The 18,973-nt window shown below is 34.7% G+C and overlaps 1 protein-coding gene across 1 annotated transcript; it reads right to left on the bottom strand.

Moving 5' to 3' along the window:
• Positions 1–15,004: 15,004 nt before the first annotated feature.
• LOC122750015 (olfactory receptor 51F2-like) lies at positions 15,005–15,958 on the bottom strand. Its single transcript, XM_043996653.1, has one exon. It carries the CDS (start codon positions 15,956–15,958, stop codon positions 15,005–15,007), a length of 954 nt encoding a protein of 317 aa, XP_043852588.1.
• Between the last annotated feature and the right edge of the window lie 3,015 nt (positions 15,959–18,973).

Here is an 18,973-nt window from a genome sequence, read left to right as displayed (position 1 = left end):
AGATAGATAGATACATAGGCAGGTAGGTAGGTAGGTAGGTAAGTAGATAAATGAATGAAAAAATAAATCAATGCTAGCAAAGTCTCAAAGAAAAAAATATGGATCGGATACAAACCCAGCAAGAATCATTAGAAGAGCTAAAGAAAAAGTTTTTTAAAAGAGTAAAAAATATTTTAAAACAGTAATAGTGGTACACAAAAATATGAGGAAAGAGATGAGAACTACATAAGAAACATATGAAAAGGGAATTAATAGCTTGGGGGAAGAGGCATAGAAATATTGAAAAAAAATCCTTAAAATCAGAATTAGCTAAATGGTAAAAGAGGTACAAAGCTCACTGAAGAAAATAGCTCCTTAAAATTAGAATCAGACTAATGGAAGTTAATGAATCTGTGAGACATCTACAATGAAATGAATTTAAAAGAATGAAGAAAAAGAAAATGTGAAATATCTCATCAGAAATACACTACCATCTGTGGACTGAGAGGTCTGGAAATCACTACTACCACCACTGATTCAGTCACCCCTGAGGGCTAGTGTTTGTTGTGTGGGGCAGCCTGCTCTAGACTGTACTTCACTCTAGTCATGGTGTAACACACCTTTTTTTGCTTACCTTCTAAGTTACCACGGTCTGGATATTATTTCACCCCATCCTTTTGTGTGTTTCAACACTCCAGAATTTGTTTGGAGGACTTATTTAAAATGATTTGAGGGACAGCTAGGTGGCATAGTGGATAAAGCACTGGCCCTGGAGCCAGGAGGACCTGAGTTCAAATCCGACCTCAGACACTTGACACTTACTAGCTGTGTGACCCTGTGCAAGTCACTTAACCCCAATTGCCTCACCCCCCAAAATATAAATAAATTAATGAAATGAAATAAAATAAAGTCATTTGGAGGGATTTGGGTGAGGGCTACAGAGTGTACCTGTCTTTCCTCTGCCATCATAGCCCCACCCCCAGCAGGAAACATTAAATAAGTTATAGGAGGAAAGAGAAAGTAAGACTATATTGCCCGAGGGCCTTAATTTGCTGCTCTCAGGCAAAGATAAATCTTACTGTAAAGTGAAAAAGAAAGTAGTGAAGAAAAATAGAATTTTAGAATACTTGGACATGATGAACTTCTGGAGAATATTGAATGGAAATAGAAAGGTTTATACCTATATTATAGCAATACATGGGACATTCAATAAAATTGACCATGTATTGGTGCATAATAATCTCAAACAAATGCAGAATGGCAAAAATATTAATTATACCTTTTTGAGATCATAATACAATATAAATTTTATTCAATAAGGGGATTTTGAAGCATGTAAGAAAAATTAATTAGAAACTAAAAAATCTAATTCTAAAGAAGAACTGGGTCAAGGAATAAATCATAGAAATAATCAAATCATAAATATTTTATTAAAGATAATGACAACAATAAGACTACATACCAAAAAATAGTGGGATACAACCAAAGGAGTACATATGGGCAATTTTATATTTTTGAACATATACATAAATAAAAAATAGAAAGAACAGAACAATTAATGACATGCAACTAAAGAAAACCAGAAAAACAAATTAAATATCTCCAATTAAACACCAAATTCTTTAAAGTTAAAGGACTGATTAATATAATTAAAAGCATTGAACTAATAAATAAAATTAAAAGCTATTTTATGAAAAAACACAAAGTACATAACACATTGCCTAATTTCATTTTTTAAAATAAAGAGAAAACCAAATTAAAAATGAAAAGAGCATAGCTACTTTGCCCCAGCTACATGACAATAAATCTGAATATCTTAATTAGTGGATGAATATTTCCCTTCTCCCCAAATGCCCAGATTAACAGAAGAGAACATTGAATATTGAAATAATCATATCTTAGAAAAGGAAATTGAATAAAGGACAAAATGTCCCTAAGGGAGTAAACAAACAGGACCAGATGGATTTAGAAGTGAATTCTACCAAACATTAAAAGAACAATAATGCTAATACTAAACAAAATGTTTGAAAAATAGGTAAAGAAAGACTCCTACCAAAATTCTTCTATGAAATGAATGTGGTTTTGATACCTAAATCAGGGAGAGCAAAAACAGAGCAAGAAAATTATACAACAAGTTCCATAATAAATATTAACACAAAAATTTTACGTTAAATATTAGCAAGGAGATTAAAACAATATATCACAGATATTATACCATATGAACAGGATGGATTTATACCAAGAAATCAAATCAGGGCTGATCTTTACATACACACACACACATATGGATATATACACACATACATATATTATGTATGTATGTGTTTGTAAACCTATAAGCATAATTTACTATATCAAAAACAAACAAAAATAATGTGAGTCTGTTGAGATTCAGGAAAAAAAGCATTTGACAAAATACAATACCCATTCATATTAAAAACATTAGAAAATATAGGAATAAATGTAATTGTTTCTTAAAATAATGAGTATATACTGGAAATATAGTCTATAAAGAGAGTCTATTGAGGAGAACAGACAGTTGAAAAAGAACTTTTTAAGGAATAAACATCTTTAGGTTTTGGCAAGTGGATTAGATGTCAGAAAAGGAGACTGGGAAAGAAAGGTTAGAGTGTCTGGAGAACAAGAACAACATAGCGTTTCTTCAAGATGCAAGAGAACAGGATGTCAGCAAAGATGCCTTTGGAACTAGTTAGTAAATAAGAAGTTGGATCTTAATCCTGGGAAAATTTTCCTGCTTTCCAAGGAAAATTTCTATGCACAATTACTAGCCACACCAGCAATTGTCTGAGATAGAAAAGATAAATAATGATGACTCACTAATAAGGGCTATTGAGGCAACCAGATATCAACAAGAGAAAAGTACTCTGGCTTTGTAAAATTACAAACTCAAAACCTTATTGGTAGAATTACCAATAGAAATTCTGCAATTACTCAAATTATACCTAAAAAGAGATGGATTCTATGTTGTCCCAAACTTCTGCTTATCCAATATCTGTTTAAGATCTCCACCAATGGGAAACATATTTTTTTGAATTGAATAACTAATTAAGAATTTATCTGAAAACTTTTTTTTCTTGTACCCTGACATAAAACATAGGATTGAGAGGCTTTTGAGTAAGGGGTATAGTGTACCTAAGTAGAGAAATTTAAAATGATTTTTTCAAGACTCTTCCAAAATCTAATTAAGAATGTTTTCACTGAAAAAGAGAAGAGAAAGATATTGGTGCTAAATAACAGAGAAGAGCTGGCATCAAATAGTAAAAATAATATTATGAAAGAACACCCATATATTCTCAGTGGGTAATAAAATGATAATCATCCAGGGTCATATAACATATCTGTTAAGGGTTTGCCCTTATTTCCGTCCATGGGATATAATTTAATGATTTCAACACGTATATCTAAAACACTGAAAGTATTTTAGGGATACAAAAGGAGGATGAGACTTAGACTCTTCTTCTCTAGATCTCAACATCTTCCTGAGGATGAAATATATATATATATATATATATATATCCCTGAAACATGCAACAATACAAGCAGCATAAGACCATGTGTAATAAAATCTTAATTTCAAAAGTATCAAGAGTATAAATTTACAAATATGTAGTACATTCTGTTAGGGCCTATCCCTTATTAGGATCAAGTTAAAGGAAGAAACTCAGTTTTTGTTCATAGAAGTAACATCTCTTTAGTCCTGGGAATCATGAATCTCAGGTTTTTATATTGATACAGGGCTGAATGAAGAAATTATCATTGGGATGTGATTCTCCCTGGAGCTGTGACTAGTTCAAGGGAGGTGTAATATCCAACTGTCTCTGGGGATGGTTTTCTTTTTAGTATACAGGGCAGAGCACAATAATGTCACAGAGGAACTGGTATACAAACTCCAAATGAGCGGGAGCCCAGAGTGATTTAGAACCAGAATCAAAGTGGGGGGAAAACAACCAACATTTCATGAGACTTTGTGATAAATTAGTTCTGTAAACTTATTTGTAATGGCATTTCTATGCACAGAACAAAAATAGCAACTCCCCAAAGAGTAGGAAGATTATAAGAAAGCATGTAACTATTCTTGATTCTAGGGACAATGAAAAGGAGACATCTCCAGTTCTTCAAATATTGGCAGAACAATAATGTGGAAGATGGATTTGACTTGCTTTGCTTGACCCCAAAAGTGAGAACTGCAAGGAATAGGAGGTAGAGAGAGTTGGAAGTGGAGGGCAGATGAAGAAAGGCAAAAGTCAGTGTGATATAAAGGACAGACTTCCCCATAATTATATCTTTCCGAAAGTTGAGTGTGCTATTCAAAATATAGTGAGTTTTTTCTTCAGTGGAGATCAAGAAAAATCTGGGTTATTTTTTGGGTATTTTGTAGTGGAAATGCTTGTTCAGGACTGGATAGATCTATATGACCTTTATTTCTTTTTCCTCCTCTTAAATGCTGTGATTCTCTGACCAGGGGAGCATATAGAAAACTACCAGGTGCTTAGAATATTAGGTATAAAGGAATTATTCAAGATAAACAGACATGATTTTTTGTGACAACCTACAAACCTTTTGAATCTTTCATTTCTTAAACCAACACCATCTTTTTAAACTCTGTTCCCCAACTTTCAATGTATGAGTTAGTCTAATTTGGAGGGTTGTTTTTTGGTTCTTCATAGAATTTCTCTACTTTTTTGTAGACTCTACTGAGGGGACTTGAAGAACAGATATGGGCTTTATTCCTCATTCTGCATAAGGTTCTTGATTTGTTGTTGTTGTTTTGTTTTTATGGAGGGACAACACAATTCTCTCCCTCTTGGAGCTAAGAATCTGCAGATTCTTTTTTGTGAGACTGGGAAGAGGCATAAGATTGGAGAAAGATATGAGGGGGGAGTCAGCCTGGGCTGGGCATTGGAAGATAGGTGCTCAAATTTAACCTCCATGACTTCTTTTTCTATATCTCAGTTTCCCTATCTGTGAGATATAGTTAGCTGACTTGGTTCTCCATCCTGACAAGGTCTGTTGTGAAGATGAAATGATCCCATGTTGTAATTCCCCCAAGGTTCTGAAATGCAAGTGACTGATCCATGGCAGAGATACAATCTTTAAAGCCTCATCCTCAAGGTGCAGGAGGGGATCAGAGATTTTGTAGCATAACTGTCAACAACCTCTTAGAACTAGAAACATGCTGGGTTTGAACTTTTCAGGAAAAAGATTCAAATATGTATTTTAGAACATCATATCATATTTCTATAACACTAAACCATCATCTACAATCTACTTCTGGACAGGTTTCCTGGGACTAGAAACCTTTTCCATCTGAATATGTTTCTCAGTGCTATTGCCCTCATAGGAAATAGCATGAACCATTGTGTAGTGATACAGGAGATCAATTTCCATAAGGCCATGTATTATCTTCCCTTGGTGTTCTCCACCATTAATCTGGGCTTGACTCTGTCCTTGATGTCCACCTCTCCCCCTCCCCCCCCCAGGTATGTTCTGACATTTGAGATCACCTTTGATGCCTTTATCTTCCAACTTTTCAACCATATTTCCAGTGATAAAATCTCTATGTTCTAGGTCATGGCCTTTGACTATTTCATTGCCATGTGTTAGCCTCTAGGGCATACTACCATATTAATTGATTCTAGAATTGTCAAGACTTTCTGGTGCTTATGATTAGAATCCATTTAAAATATTTTATTTTAATTTACACACATATAAAAAGGGTTTTACATACAAAGTAGCTCATAAATATGATTAAACCACAAATTTCTATTTTTGTAGTCTTATATATATATACATACATACATATATATATATATATATATATATATATATATATATATATATATATATATATATATATATATATATAAATTCCACGTTACTTTAGGCTGCTTGTCTCTTTTTCCTTCTGAACTTCATTTTGATCTCTTATGTGAATTTTTTTTCAATGGCCTTTGTGTGTGGAGGGGACAGCATCAATATTGCTAACATTTTTCTACCTCCCTAATAAAAAAAATAAAGGAAAAAGCAAAATCTTATAACAAGTAAGCATTGTTAAGCTAAATGAATATATTCAGGGTCATGACTAAAATTATGTCTCTGTACTTTAGGTCCATTGCTTCTCTCCTAGGAGGTAGGTTATATGTTTCATCATAGACCATCTGTAGATTGTGTTGGTTATTTCACTGATCAGAGTTTTTAATTTTTCAAAGTTTTTTTCTCTTTACAATGTTTTTTTTTCCTTATAAAATTGTTCTCCTGGGTCATACTATGCAGGATTCTCTAAAATCCCATTGTCATTTTGTATTGATGCTTTTCAGTCATTTCAGTTGTGTCTGACTCTTTGTGATCCCATTTGGGGTTTTCTTGGCAAAGTTACTGGAGTGGATTGTCATTTTCTTCTTTGGTTCATTTTTACAGATGAAGAAACTGAGATAAACAGGGTTAAGTAATTTCCCCAGTTTTGCACACCTAGTAAGTGTCTGAGGCCAGATTGGAACTCTGAAAGAGATCAAGGCCCAGCATTCTATCCATTGTGCCACCCAGATGCCCTAGCTTGTCACTTCATACATAACAATAATATTTGATTACATTTCCCCATTTTGTTCAGCCATTTAAAAAATTGATTTCAAACTCTTAGATTCTAGTTCTTTCCCTTTTAATTGCCCCTTCAGGGTTAGGAATTTTGTTTTGCTTGTAGTGTTTGTTCACTGCACTGAATTATGTTGTTAGAATGTTAATCAATTAATGCTTGTTCAAGTTTCTCATTTTGCAAATTGTTATTTTATAAGATCTATGTTCTTTTCCATTCTGATTTTTTCTATCCTGATGTGGTAAAGGTAGAACAAACAGGACAAATAGTTTTACAGGTTTAGTGGCTTTAATTTTGGTAATAATAGACATAATTCTCTCCTGTGTTCTCATAATTTGTTCTGTGCTTGGCCTTGCTTTAGATGAGGAGCAACACAAGAACTTTGGCATCTCTATCTCTCACAAGGATACAGTTGCTATCTTCTACTTTTCATAGTTGGCCCTGAATGTTGTGCAAGATTCTTGCATTAAGCTGTTCCATGTACCTACTCAGTGTTGTCCATTCTCAATTTCTTTATTCTCCCAGTATTCAATCCTCTTACAAATAGTGAGAAGACCAAACCAATTCACAGAGTCTACCACAAGCTCATTCACCTCCAGGCAATAGAGCTCCAACTACAGGATGGATGCTGGCTGTAGGCCTACTCAAACTCCAATGATCTGTGCTCATGAGGCTGCATGGTCCTCTTCTTTCTCTTCATTTTTGATTCCGTGGGTGGGCTATTCCTTCTTCTTCTGATAGCTCAGTGACTTCCCTGATGTACTTTCTTGTCTTTAGTTTTTCTTCCCAAATATTTCTTTTTCTTTTTTTTTTTTTTTGCCAAGGCTTATTGCTCCTTTGTTATCTGTTGTAAATCAAAGTCATATGCTTGTGGGTATGAGAGGCAGGTGTTAGCATACTACTACCACTACCACTGCAATCACCACCACTACCACTACCAACACTACAACTATCACCACCAATACTAGAGTCACTACTACTATTACTAATACTACCACGACCACTATTGCTACTACCACTACCTATACTGCTGATATCTCTATTATTACTACCACCACCACCACTAATACTACCAATATCAATACCACAACTGCTTCTACTCATAATTAGCATTCACATCTTTAAAGCATTTTAATGTTTATAAAACCTCCCCGACCATTCACCTCATAAGATAAGTAGGATCTCTACATCCCAGATAAGAAAATTGAGGCTTATAGGTGTTAAGTAGTTTGTTCATAGCCATACAGCTATTGATTTTTGAAGTTGAGATTAGAACACAAATTGAAAAACCTTCAAGGCCTTCTTCTTCCTCTTTTTCTTCTTCCTTTTCCTCTTCTTCTCCTTCTCCTCCTCCCTCTCCTTCTCTTCCTTCTTTTTTCTTCTTCTTGTTATTAATTTTCTTCTTTCATATTGCCTTTTACACCAGTGCCTTTCCATTCCTAATGACTTTAGTTTCCTTAATGACATTTATGATTGTGCATTATTATTATATTTTTCTATTCTGCCAATTACTTATTCTATGTAGGTCATAGGTTCAATTTTCATAATTCAAATTTCTCTCTTGAACCATGCAAGAACATTTTGCCATTTTTCTAAAATTTCTTCTGAATCCACAGAATCATCTGCCTCATCAGTTATTGACTGATTTCCTTTTCTCTTTCAATATTTATTCATAAATATCTCAATTCCAACATCTGTCAGTTGATATCACTTAATCAACCAGATTTAATTAGCATTTAATTAGGGACACTTCCTAGAGTGCAATAGTAAGAAAAATAAAAAGAGAATAAAAAGATGAAAAGAAAATAAAAACACAAACATTCCTCTGAAAAGTCTATGTTCTCCCATCAATACATATAGATTTCATGGGAAGGTGGATTCAAGCTTAGAGAGCCTATGAGACAAAAAAGGATCACTCACAACTTCTAATTATTGAAAGGCCTTTTTTCAGTTCTGTGGCACATTCAGGAAGTTCCACCGAAGTAAGTTGTAGTGGTTTTGTTGTTGTTGTTGTTGGGTTACTTGTAGAGTTGTGAGGCTGCCTTTCTTCAATGTGTCTAGTTTGTCCTTTAATCCCAATAGACACTTCATCATCTATTATGGGAATACTGTGCATAAGTAATTCTTACCTCTTCTTTTTTTATTTTTTTATTTTTTTTGGTTTTTTTGCTGGGCAATGGGGGTTAAGTGACTTGCCCAGGGTCACACAGCTAGTAAGTGTCAAGTGCCTGAGGCCGGATTTGAACTCAGGTCCTCCTGAATCCAGGGCCGGTGCTTTATCCACTGTGCCACCTAGCTGCCCCCCAATTCTTACCTCTTCTTGATTGATTCAATTGGGAATTCAGAGCTCTCAATATTGATTGAGGTAGTGGTATACACAAATTAAGTTCACAGGAGAAGATAATAACTTTCCCCTTAAAATAGAGAGGTATGTGTGGATGTGGGTGGATATCCCTGGAACAGAATATTATATCTTCATTTTTGTCCCAGGGAACAGAGTTCAATTTTGAGGGGTTATGTGCAGTAAGTATGATATAAAAAGAAAATTTATCTATGTAAGTATTATAATTATTTTGTGTTAATTATATTCATGAATTTAACTATGTTGCATATATGTACTTATCACTTCCATTTAGAATGTAAATTCCTTGAGAAAAGGAATACTAACATTAGGTAGCATTTATGTTATGTTTTAAGGTTTATAAAGAATTTCAAAAATATTATCTCATTTGATCCAACCAATAACCCTGGGAGATAGGCACAGTTATTGTCCTCATTTTCTATAGATAAGGAAAGAGAGATTGAGAGAAGTTAAGGTCATACAGCCATTACATTTTTGATGAAGCATTTGAACTAAGATCTCATTGACTCCAAGTCCAGAGCTTTATCCACTGTGTCACCTACTGTCTAATATCTTGAATTTGTTTCCACACTATTTAGCTTAATGCCAGGTACATAATAGGCTATTAATAAATGTTTTTTGATTGAATTATTGAGGGCAGGGATTTCTTATTTGTTTTTGTATCTCCAGTAACCTAGTGTAATTTAGTTATTTAACTTTGTAACCTAGTGCCTGACACAAAGTAGATGACTAATAAATACTTTTTTTGATTGGTTGATTAAAGTAATTGATTAAATGATTGCCCAAGTCTTTTAAATCTTGTCAGTTAAATAAAATAGATGGAGAAGGTAAGAGGAAATAAAAGCCAAAATAAGCTAATTGGAGCTACTGTAATGTGTGTATCCCCTTATAAAAAGGATTCTTCTGGGAAATATAGCTATTTTACAGCTGGAAGGAAGCATGAGAGGATTATAAAAAGTGGAAGCCACTCAAGATGGGAATCCCTAGGGTGTGGATGTTTAACAGATCAATGACCAGATTATTGCAAGGGCATGACAATATTACCCCAAAACTTAATACATTCATGAACAACTGGAGCCTTGTCTGGTTCCCAGACCTGCTTGGATAATTATTTGTCTTGACAGAATTTGCTTTTACTCTTTGACTCATTCTACTTTCTCTCTTCCCACTTTTGCCTCACTACTGAATGATGAATCACTATTGTCAAGATTTTTGTGCCCTTCTAAAATCTTTCTTATTTGCCATTTGTACTCTTACAATGAGCCTTGTCTCTAGATAAAGATCTGCCAACTTTTAAATATATTATGAGTGTGTTTGCAATAAATGAGTGGACCACACCACGAGGAAAGACAAACAGGAATCCCTGGACCAATAGAATAAATATATTTAACATTTCTGCTGTATTGAAACAATCTCTTGCTGCCTCTGTCTCTCTCATGCTTTCCCCTGAAAAGGAAAAGAGGCTTCAAAGTTTTTACTCTAAACCTCATAGCTTCCATTAAATATTCTTGCCTTCCACAAGCAAATGTGGCTGGTAGCAAAATCTTTAAGCCTTATTCCACAGTATGTATTTAGAGTTTAAAAACTATTTGCTTAATGAATGGGTGTGTCTTTTGTGATATATTATATACATCAAAAAGGCAGGGATCACATATTATCTAAAAATTTTGCCCCTCCTCCACATTATTAAACATGGAAAATTGTTCCATAATCAATGTGTCTCAGCGCCTCTATCCACATTTAGGAAATTGAAAAATGAAAATTCAAAAGAATCAGAGTATTTAGAACGTGAAAGAAGCTAAGAAAGAATGTAGACTAACCACTTCCTTTGAGAGAAAAACAAAACTGAAGTATAGTGATTTGAAAGGACCTGGCCAATGTCAAACAGTCCACAAGTAGCAGAGGTGGGGTTCAAAACTGTTGCCCCCAACTGTAAATTCAATACTATTTCAATAAAACCACAACTAATGTTATCCACTTGTACCTGAACAGGAATCAGTTTGTGAAAGGTTACAAGATGATTTCAATTTGGGTATAGATTGCATTAGGTTGTAGGACATCCAAGGTTCCTGGAAATTGTGCAATTCTATGATACTGGAATGCTTTCATCTCTCCTCACTTCATGCATATTAATGTCATTTCCAACTTCCATGGAGGGACATCTTAGGAAGCAAAGGGAGTAGATAATATGAGGAGCAAATAACCTATCCTCTGACCTCTATTCTTTTCCTTGAATGAAAGAGAATAAGCAAAAATTGAGGCTGAATTTGAAACTGGTCTTTCCTGTTTCCCTGGCCCAATGTTCTTTCCACTATGCTACATTACCTTTCATGGTGAATAATACTATAGCTTCCTAAGGGATGACTTTCTGGATCTTCATCCTCCCAATATAGAAAAGAATGCATCACACTGCTGATATGCTAAATCCTCAGGGGCCATTTAATATAAATATACATATATAAATGTGTGTATAAAATTCTGTATTTAGTTAAATAAAACTTTAAATTTCCCTACAAAACTAGATCATAAAAAGATTATAGTATGTGAAACCATGAATCTTTATTATACATAAGATTAAAAAAATAAAAAAATGTATAAGGAATTCAACATGTTACTTTCACAACTGTCTTGATTGTGTTTCCTTAAAGAACTTCCTTTTGTTCTTTACTATTAATTTAAAAAATGTGTCAGTTATTTGCTTTTCTTTTTATTCCTTTATTTTTCAATGGGCAAGATTATCATCAGTGCCTCTCCCCTAAAAGACCTTTTTTAAATAAAGAAAAACACAACCTTTGTAACAAATATATGTAGCTAAACAAAATAAATCCACACACTTCCATGTCAAAGTATATCTTTGTCACAGTGGAATAAAGAAACAAAGTTTCATCCAGACAAGTGATTTATTTATCAAGACATCCAGTTGTAGAAATAAATTGCTTGCAAGGCTCTCTGTATAACTAGGACAATGACCATTGGTTTATACATTGTTAATGTATAATTTGGAGGGAGTGAAAAATAGGATATAGGGATTGACACATCTGTTTCTTATTGGTGGAGAAGATGGAGAGACAATTGAGGTGAGGAGAGGGCTAATCTGGTGACATACCTTAAGTTGAATGGCAGTGCGGTGGGGGGGGGGGGCACGCGGACAAAAGAGGGAGTAATCTTGTGACTTCTCCAAAATCAGGTAACTCTGAGACTTAACTTCAAAAATGGCAGATAAAGGGCAAAATTCATGCTATTTTTAATGTTAACACTCCTCCTTTGATCCTAGGATCACTTATTTCAATATTTTATCTATTAGAGATTTTCTAGACAGAATGATTGTCTACCTTAAGGGGTATCATAGGGATAAGGGCAGAGACACAAAGAGTACAAGCTGTCTTAATCTCATATTTTTTCTCTAAGGAGACAAACTTTGATAAACAGATTATAGGCAAACCAAAGCAGACTACAGATCACACCACTTAGAGGGCACAATGTAGACTAATCTGAGAGGGAAGATTTACATGTTACTGAGGTAACCAAAAAGAAAAAAAAAACCCTCAACAAACATAAATACCATAAAAGAAAAAGCTGAAGCAATATAATAATGATCATAATATTAAATAACAATGAATCTCCTTTCAAGATGTTAACCCACTCCTAATGTCCATTTCATTTTGACTCTCAGATGTAGTCATCTGGTCCCTGGAATCATCTTCCCTTGGACAGTCTGGAATAGATCTCATTTTCAGTGAATGTCTGAAAGGGGCAAAGATCTGATTCTCTGGATCCAAGACCTAGGTAATTCTATTAAAATCTGTCAATAACAAGACTCAATGAAATTTAGTACAACCTTCAAAATTTGGTTTTCCAATAACTAGTTCCTATGTTAAAAATCAGTTTAAGCCTTAGGGTTCTGATCCTATTAGTAGAACTACAAGAAGAACATCAAATTAGGATGCCACAATTCACCTGAAAATTCAGAAAATGTCAGTTTTTACATAACACTTGTTATTTCTATCTTAAACTCTGTACCTGAAGTTGACACTGTAATCAATAGGCTGAAGGAAGAATCTTAAAAAGGAATCCAAGTGATTCTGACTAGGAAAATGAGCCTTTCTGTTTCTTAAACTTATCAGACACATACTTCAAAATAGGAAAATTATTTCACTTTTTAAAACAATTATCAATGTAATTTTATATGTAAAATTATTAATCCAATTTTGAGAACTTACTGCTAAAACATATTCAAGCACTATCTATCCCATTAGGAACATTTGGAAACCAGATAGATGGATGGATGAATGGATGGATAGATAGATAAATAGATATGTGTGTACCTATCTACATATGCATGTATACACATATACTATATATGTATATATGATACACATTTATATGTATATACAAATCTTAATTCTTAGAGAATTTTTGTGGCAGTTTCTCAAAATGTAGTACTCCATTTAATTAGAAAATATTTATATCTTCATCTTCTTTCCCCTTTTAAGAATATTATCTTATACATTAATATATAACTATTAGGAAGTGGATGGCAATCCCAAGAATTCATTTATTTAGTTGTTTCAGAAATGGAATTGATTACAACTCCAGATTAAAATAATATCTATCATATTGCATCTTGTTTATCAACTCAGATGCTTCAGCATTAATCTATGAATTAATAGTCTTGGCTTTACAATGACAAACTCCTACTAGTCGCCTCACCTGATTATAGAAATTTGTTATGAAAGAAAAAAGGAGGAACATGGTAATGACAATGGCAAAGGCACAGATTGATCTGACACAAGCTATATCAGGTAAAAAACCCTTATCTCTGTTTGATTCAAGACAAGAGTAATAGTTAAAAGCAAATCACACAACAAAGTTCTACATTATTCACAGTGTATCAAAACCAGGGTCAGAATTGAAAAGGTGGGACATTTTCCTTTCATCAAGGAAATAGCATAATGGGGAAAGTGAGTCAAGAGGATCTTACCTTAGCCTATGTCAAGTTCATTCCTTCAAATTTTCCCAGGGAGAGGCAACTAGGTGGCACAGTGGATAAAGCACCGGCCCTGGATTCAGGAGGACCTGAGTTCAAATCTGGCCTCAGACACTTGACACTTATTAGCTGTGTGACCCTGGGCAAGTCACTTAACCCTCATTGCCTTGTAAAAAAAAAACCCACCAACAACAAAAACAAATTTTCCCAGGGACAGACATCCACCTATAGCAGTTTTCAGACAGCACTCCTTTTGGGTAGCAAATGATATTTCCCTTGAATGGGGGACGATTGGCTTAATATAATTTAGATAATAATATCTAAAATTAAAACTTAGAATAATCCCAAATTACATTACCATGAGATTTTACCAAAAACAGAAAAATTTCACTAACCACAGATTAAGCCCGGGTTGCTTTTTTTGTTCATATTTCAATAACAGTTAAAAATGAGCTCATATAAGGACAGCTTATTTGTCCTTAACTTATAAATTAAGAATCTTTATATTCTGGAGTTTCACACATACAATAAATACATGCTATTTGGCTGAAAACCCTAGAAAAATATCCAATCTATTGCCTATTCACCCCAAGGCAAGATTGAAATCTTTGAATCTAAGGGATATTGTTACTCAGTTGTCTAAAAGTTGTAACTCCAATACAGATTACTTATTAACTGGTACAATTTCATAATTTTCACAAATGATAGCCAAATAATCTATTAGATAAAACTCATTCTTTACTATAAGCAAACCTATAGTTCCTTCACTTTGACTGGGTGTTCTCCTAGTTTCTTCAACTTCAGAACCTTAGAATTTTATCACAAATAACTTCCAGGCACAGTTAGGTGGTGCAGTGGATAAAGCACCAGCCCTGGATTCAGGAGGGCCTGAGTTCAAATCTGACCTCAGGCACTTGACACTTACCAGCTGTGTGACCCTGGGCAAGTCACTTAACCCTCATTGCCCCACCCCCCCCAAAAGAAAATAACTTCCATGAAATTTTTTGTACATATGAATCATTTAAAAAAAAACTCTTTGAGGAGCATCCTTTTTATAATTCCTCTTTCACACCTGGTCCCCCATCCTAATAAAATGCTTAATTATAGCCCTGCGTATCTGTTTGGTCTTCACACTGTAGATGATGGGGTTAAGAACAGGTGGGATAAGGAGGAAGACATTGGCCATCATGGTGTGGATGAAAGGGGGTGCCTTCCTACCATATCTGTGCACAAGAGACAAGCTAACAAGGGGAATATAGAAAATAGCAACTGCACTAATATGAGAGACACATGTATTAAAAGCCTTGTGTCTCTCCTCAGGGGATGCAATATTGAGCACAGAACGGATGATCATGACATAAGATATAAGAATACAGGGGCAGTCAATGCCTGTTGTTGAAAAGAGGGCAAAAAGTCCCATGATGCTGTTAACCCTGTTGTCATTGCATGAAAGCTTGATCACATCTACATGGTAGCAATAAGAGTGAGAAAGAACCTTTGACTTACAGAATGACAGCCTCTTGAGAAGCAGAACCACTGGAGTCATGATTGCAACATCTCTTACAACCATGGCCACGCCAATTTGAGCAATCTTGGTGTTTGTTAGAATGGTAGCATAATGAAGTGGGGCACAGATTGCCACAAAGCGGTCAAAGGCCATTGCTAGTAGCACACCAGACTCCATGAATGTTAGTCCATGTAGGAAAAACATTTGGATGATGCAGGCATCAAGGTTGATCTCTCTGTTATTGAACCAGAAAACTCCCAGTGTGGTAGAGAGAGTGCAGATTGTCAGGCCCAGATCAGTGGCTGAGAGCATGGAGAGGAAATAGTACATGGGTTCATGCAGACTCTGTTCACGTATCACAACAAATAGAATCATGCTGTTCCCAGAGAGGGCAATGACATACAGGAGGCAGATGGGAATGGAGATCCATATTTGAGATGCCCCGAGGCCAGGAATTCCAGTCAACAAAAAAATCAGTGGCTGGGAACTGGTGTTATTGAAAGCTGACATCATGGGCTGAGGAGATATGAGTAAATAATGAAAAGTCATGCCCTAAAAAAAACAAATTATAATTTATGCATACAGCTCATCCTCACCCAAAGTATACTTCAGGATTTTCCTTTCTAGATGTGTGTATTCACTGAGTGGTTTGATTACTTAATCAATTTTAAAAAGTATTTTGTGCCTTATAACCCGAGAATCCTCATCACAGTTTTATACTCATCAGACATGCCTATTCCATTGTCTATTTTATCAGCAACAGAATCTATAGAAGACCTATTCCCATAGACCCCTTCCTCTTTTTTGTTTTCCTTCTATAAGATACTTACCATAATTTCTTTATAGAATGTTATGTTCATATTTGTATGTTTTTTTTTAATCCTGGGTCTTCTTATCTCATCCACACTTGAAGTGCAGAGTCTGTTCATGGGTACAATTTAATTCCTGATCAGTACAGGAGAGTTGATCTGCTCCATCTTGACCTGGGTCAGTTTACCCCTTTATGTGAAACTTGGTAAACTCTTCACTGAGGTTTCATTATCTTGATGCCAGACTTAGAGAAAATACCCAAATGGCTTAGCCCACTGCATCTTAAAACTCCCAACCTCAAGTAATCAACAAACCTCAGTTTCCCTGGTAGCTATGTTTACAAGCATGTACCATCATGCCTGGAAACAATGCTATGATCTATTAATGTGTGAGGAGATACATAAGTTACAAGAATTTTTATAAATTAGCTGCTTATTCAAACTAGGAGAACCAGTCTTAATCTTAATGACTTATTTCTGTTAATAATCAACAATTTATTCTCTCTATATTTTGTTTGTATGCTACTGTTTTCTTGTTGTCTCTCCAATTACATTGTGAGCTTGAGCTCAGGGGTTGTGTTTTGCCTTTTTCAAGTCTCCAGAACAATGCCTGTGGCACACAGCAAGTGTTTAGTAAATACCTGTTGACTGACAAATAATGGAGATACATGAACTAGGCAACTGTGCAATTAAGCAGATTTAAAACTAGCTGAATAAATTGTTTGAATGAATAACCATTAAGAGATCATTGTTAAGCAGAATGCCCCAAAGATCTCTTCTTTTCCTTATGATGTTTACCATTTTTATCAAAGTCATAAATGCTTATCTTTGTTATTATACAGATACTTGAGAAATAGCTAATATATCCGATGACAAAATCAGAAATTAAATTGATCTTGATTGACTAGAGTGAATGAACAAATTAATAAAATGAAATTTAGTATATATATATGTAAAAGCCTACTCCTACTTTCAAATAACCCATTATATCATAATAGTATAGGAATATGTGGCTGGTCATTTTTTTGGTGTCAAAAAGACCTTAGTATTGTAATGTACTACAAACTCAATATGTTCTATGAAATTGAAGCTAAACATACAAACTAATAACAATAACAAAAACAATGGACCTGAGTTCTTAGGCTTCATTCACACATATTTAGTGTCTACAAAGAGGGATGTTACAGTTCCATTGGATTATACCATGTTCAGATATTGTGTTGTTATATTGTATATTGGTAGTAACATTTTAAACAAGGATGATGACAAACTGAAGGATGTTTAAAGGTGGGTTACTAAGATGATGAGGGAAATGGAGATTATTTTGAATGATGATTGGAAGTAAGGGCATTTTGCCTGGAGAAAGAAAAAGACTAAGAAGGGACATGATAAGAGTTTTAAAATATTTGAAAATCTCCCATGTTTTAAAATGATTAATATTGTTCCACTGAGCCTTGGAAGGCAAAAGTAGGAACAATAGGTAGAAGTTGAAGAGAGGCAGATCAAGATTCAATGTAAAAAAATATACGAAATGAAAAGTTGCTCTCAAAAAGTGGAATGGGGTTTCCAGATGGGTAACAAGTTTTCTGTTCTGGAGGTCTCCCAGCAGAGGCTGGATAAGCACTTGCTATCTACATGGTAGAAGGGATTCCAGGACAGGTAGAGTTGGATTAAGAGAGCCTGTGAGGTTCCTACCAGGCTTAAGAGTTTTTGAAAATGAAAAGGAGACAGGTATCAAAGACTTGCATTCTGTCCAAATATGGAGGTTTTGCTTTTGAGTAGAACTTCTTTTATTGTGGATTTCTTAGGACATTGAGAGGAATCAGTAAACAAAGCTAGGTCTCATCAAAAGAGTAAACACCTACTGTGGATCCCCAACTTATGTCTTGTTCATCTTTCCTTTTCAAATGAAACCTTCCTTGTATGAAAGGTTCCAGCATTGCCCTGTATTCTACCACTTCCAATAAAACAAGTGGTGTTGAACCCAAATAGAAACAGGGGCCATTAAACTGTACATAAGAATTCCTGTAGGGGCAGCTAGGTGGGACAGTGGATAAAGCACTGGCCCTGGATTCAGGTAGATCTGAGTTCAAATCTGGCCTCAGACACTTGACACTTACTAACTGTGTGACCCTGGGCAAGTCATTTAACCCTCATTGCCCTGCAAAATAAAAGCAAAAAGAGCAAAAAAAAAAAATAATTCCTGTAAGCGACTTAGTGACTTAGAAAACTACATATTGACATTAATTAGATTCTATTGTATTTTTTTTATCCTGTGAGATATTTGCTAGATCTGGCCTCTTTTGGGATTGTGGTGGGCATTGTGTGGGGGCGAGGTTTGGGAATGGTACCAGGTTTGACACCTATGCCCTATATTTTCCTGCTTCCTGGACAGTCTCTATCATATTCATTTGATTGGCATTGCTTATATTTCCACACTTGGGGAGATGTGGTATTTAAGACTGATTTTTGACTGTGTATCAAAAGATTTTGCTGGCTAGAAAAATGTTTTAGGTGCAGTATAATTATAAAGAATAAGATTGGCCCCCAAGAAAAGTAGAGAAAATCTGTTTCCTTCCTTTCTTTGTATAGGTAGGGGACTATAGGTTTGGAACATTGCATATATTGAAATATAGAGTTGATGTGCTAGTTGTTTTTGCTGAACTACTGTTTTTCTTTATTTTTAAAAACATTTTTGTTAAAAAGGCTATATTATTTT

Source organism: Dromiciops gliroides, chromosome 3 (genome assembly GCF_019393635.1).
Source record: "Dromiciops gliroides isolate mDroGli1 chromosome 3, mDroGli1.pri, whole genome shotgun sequence".
Lineage (NCBI taxonomy): Eukaryota > Metazoa > Chordata > Mammalia > Microbiotheria > Microbiotheriidae > Dromiciops > Dromiciops gliroides.
This window is presented reverse-complemented; position numbering and strand designations above follow the sequence as displayed.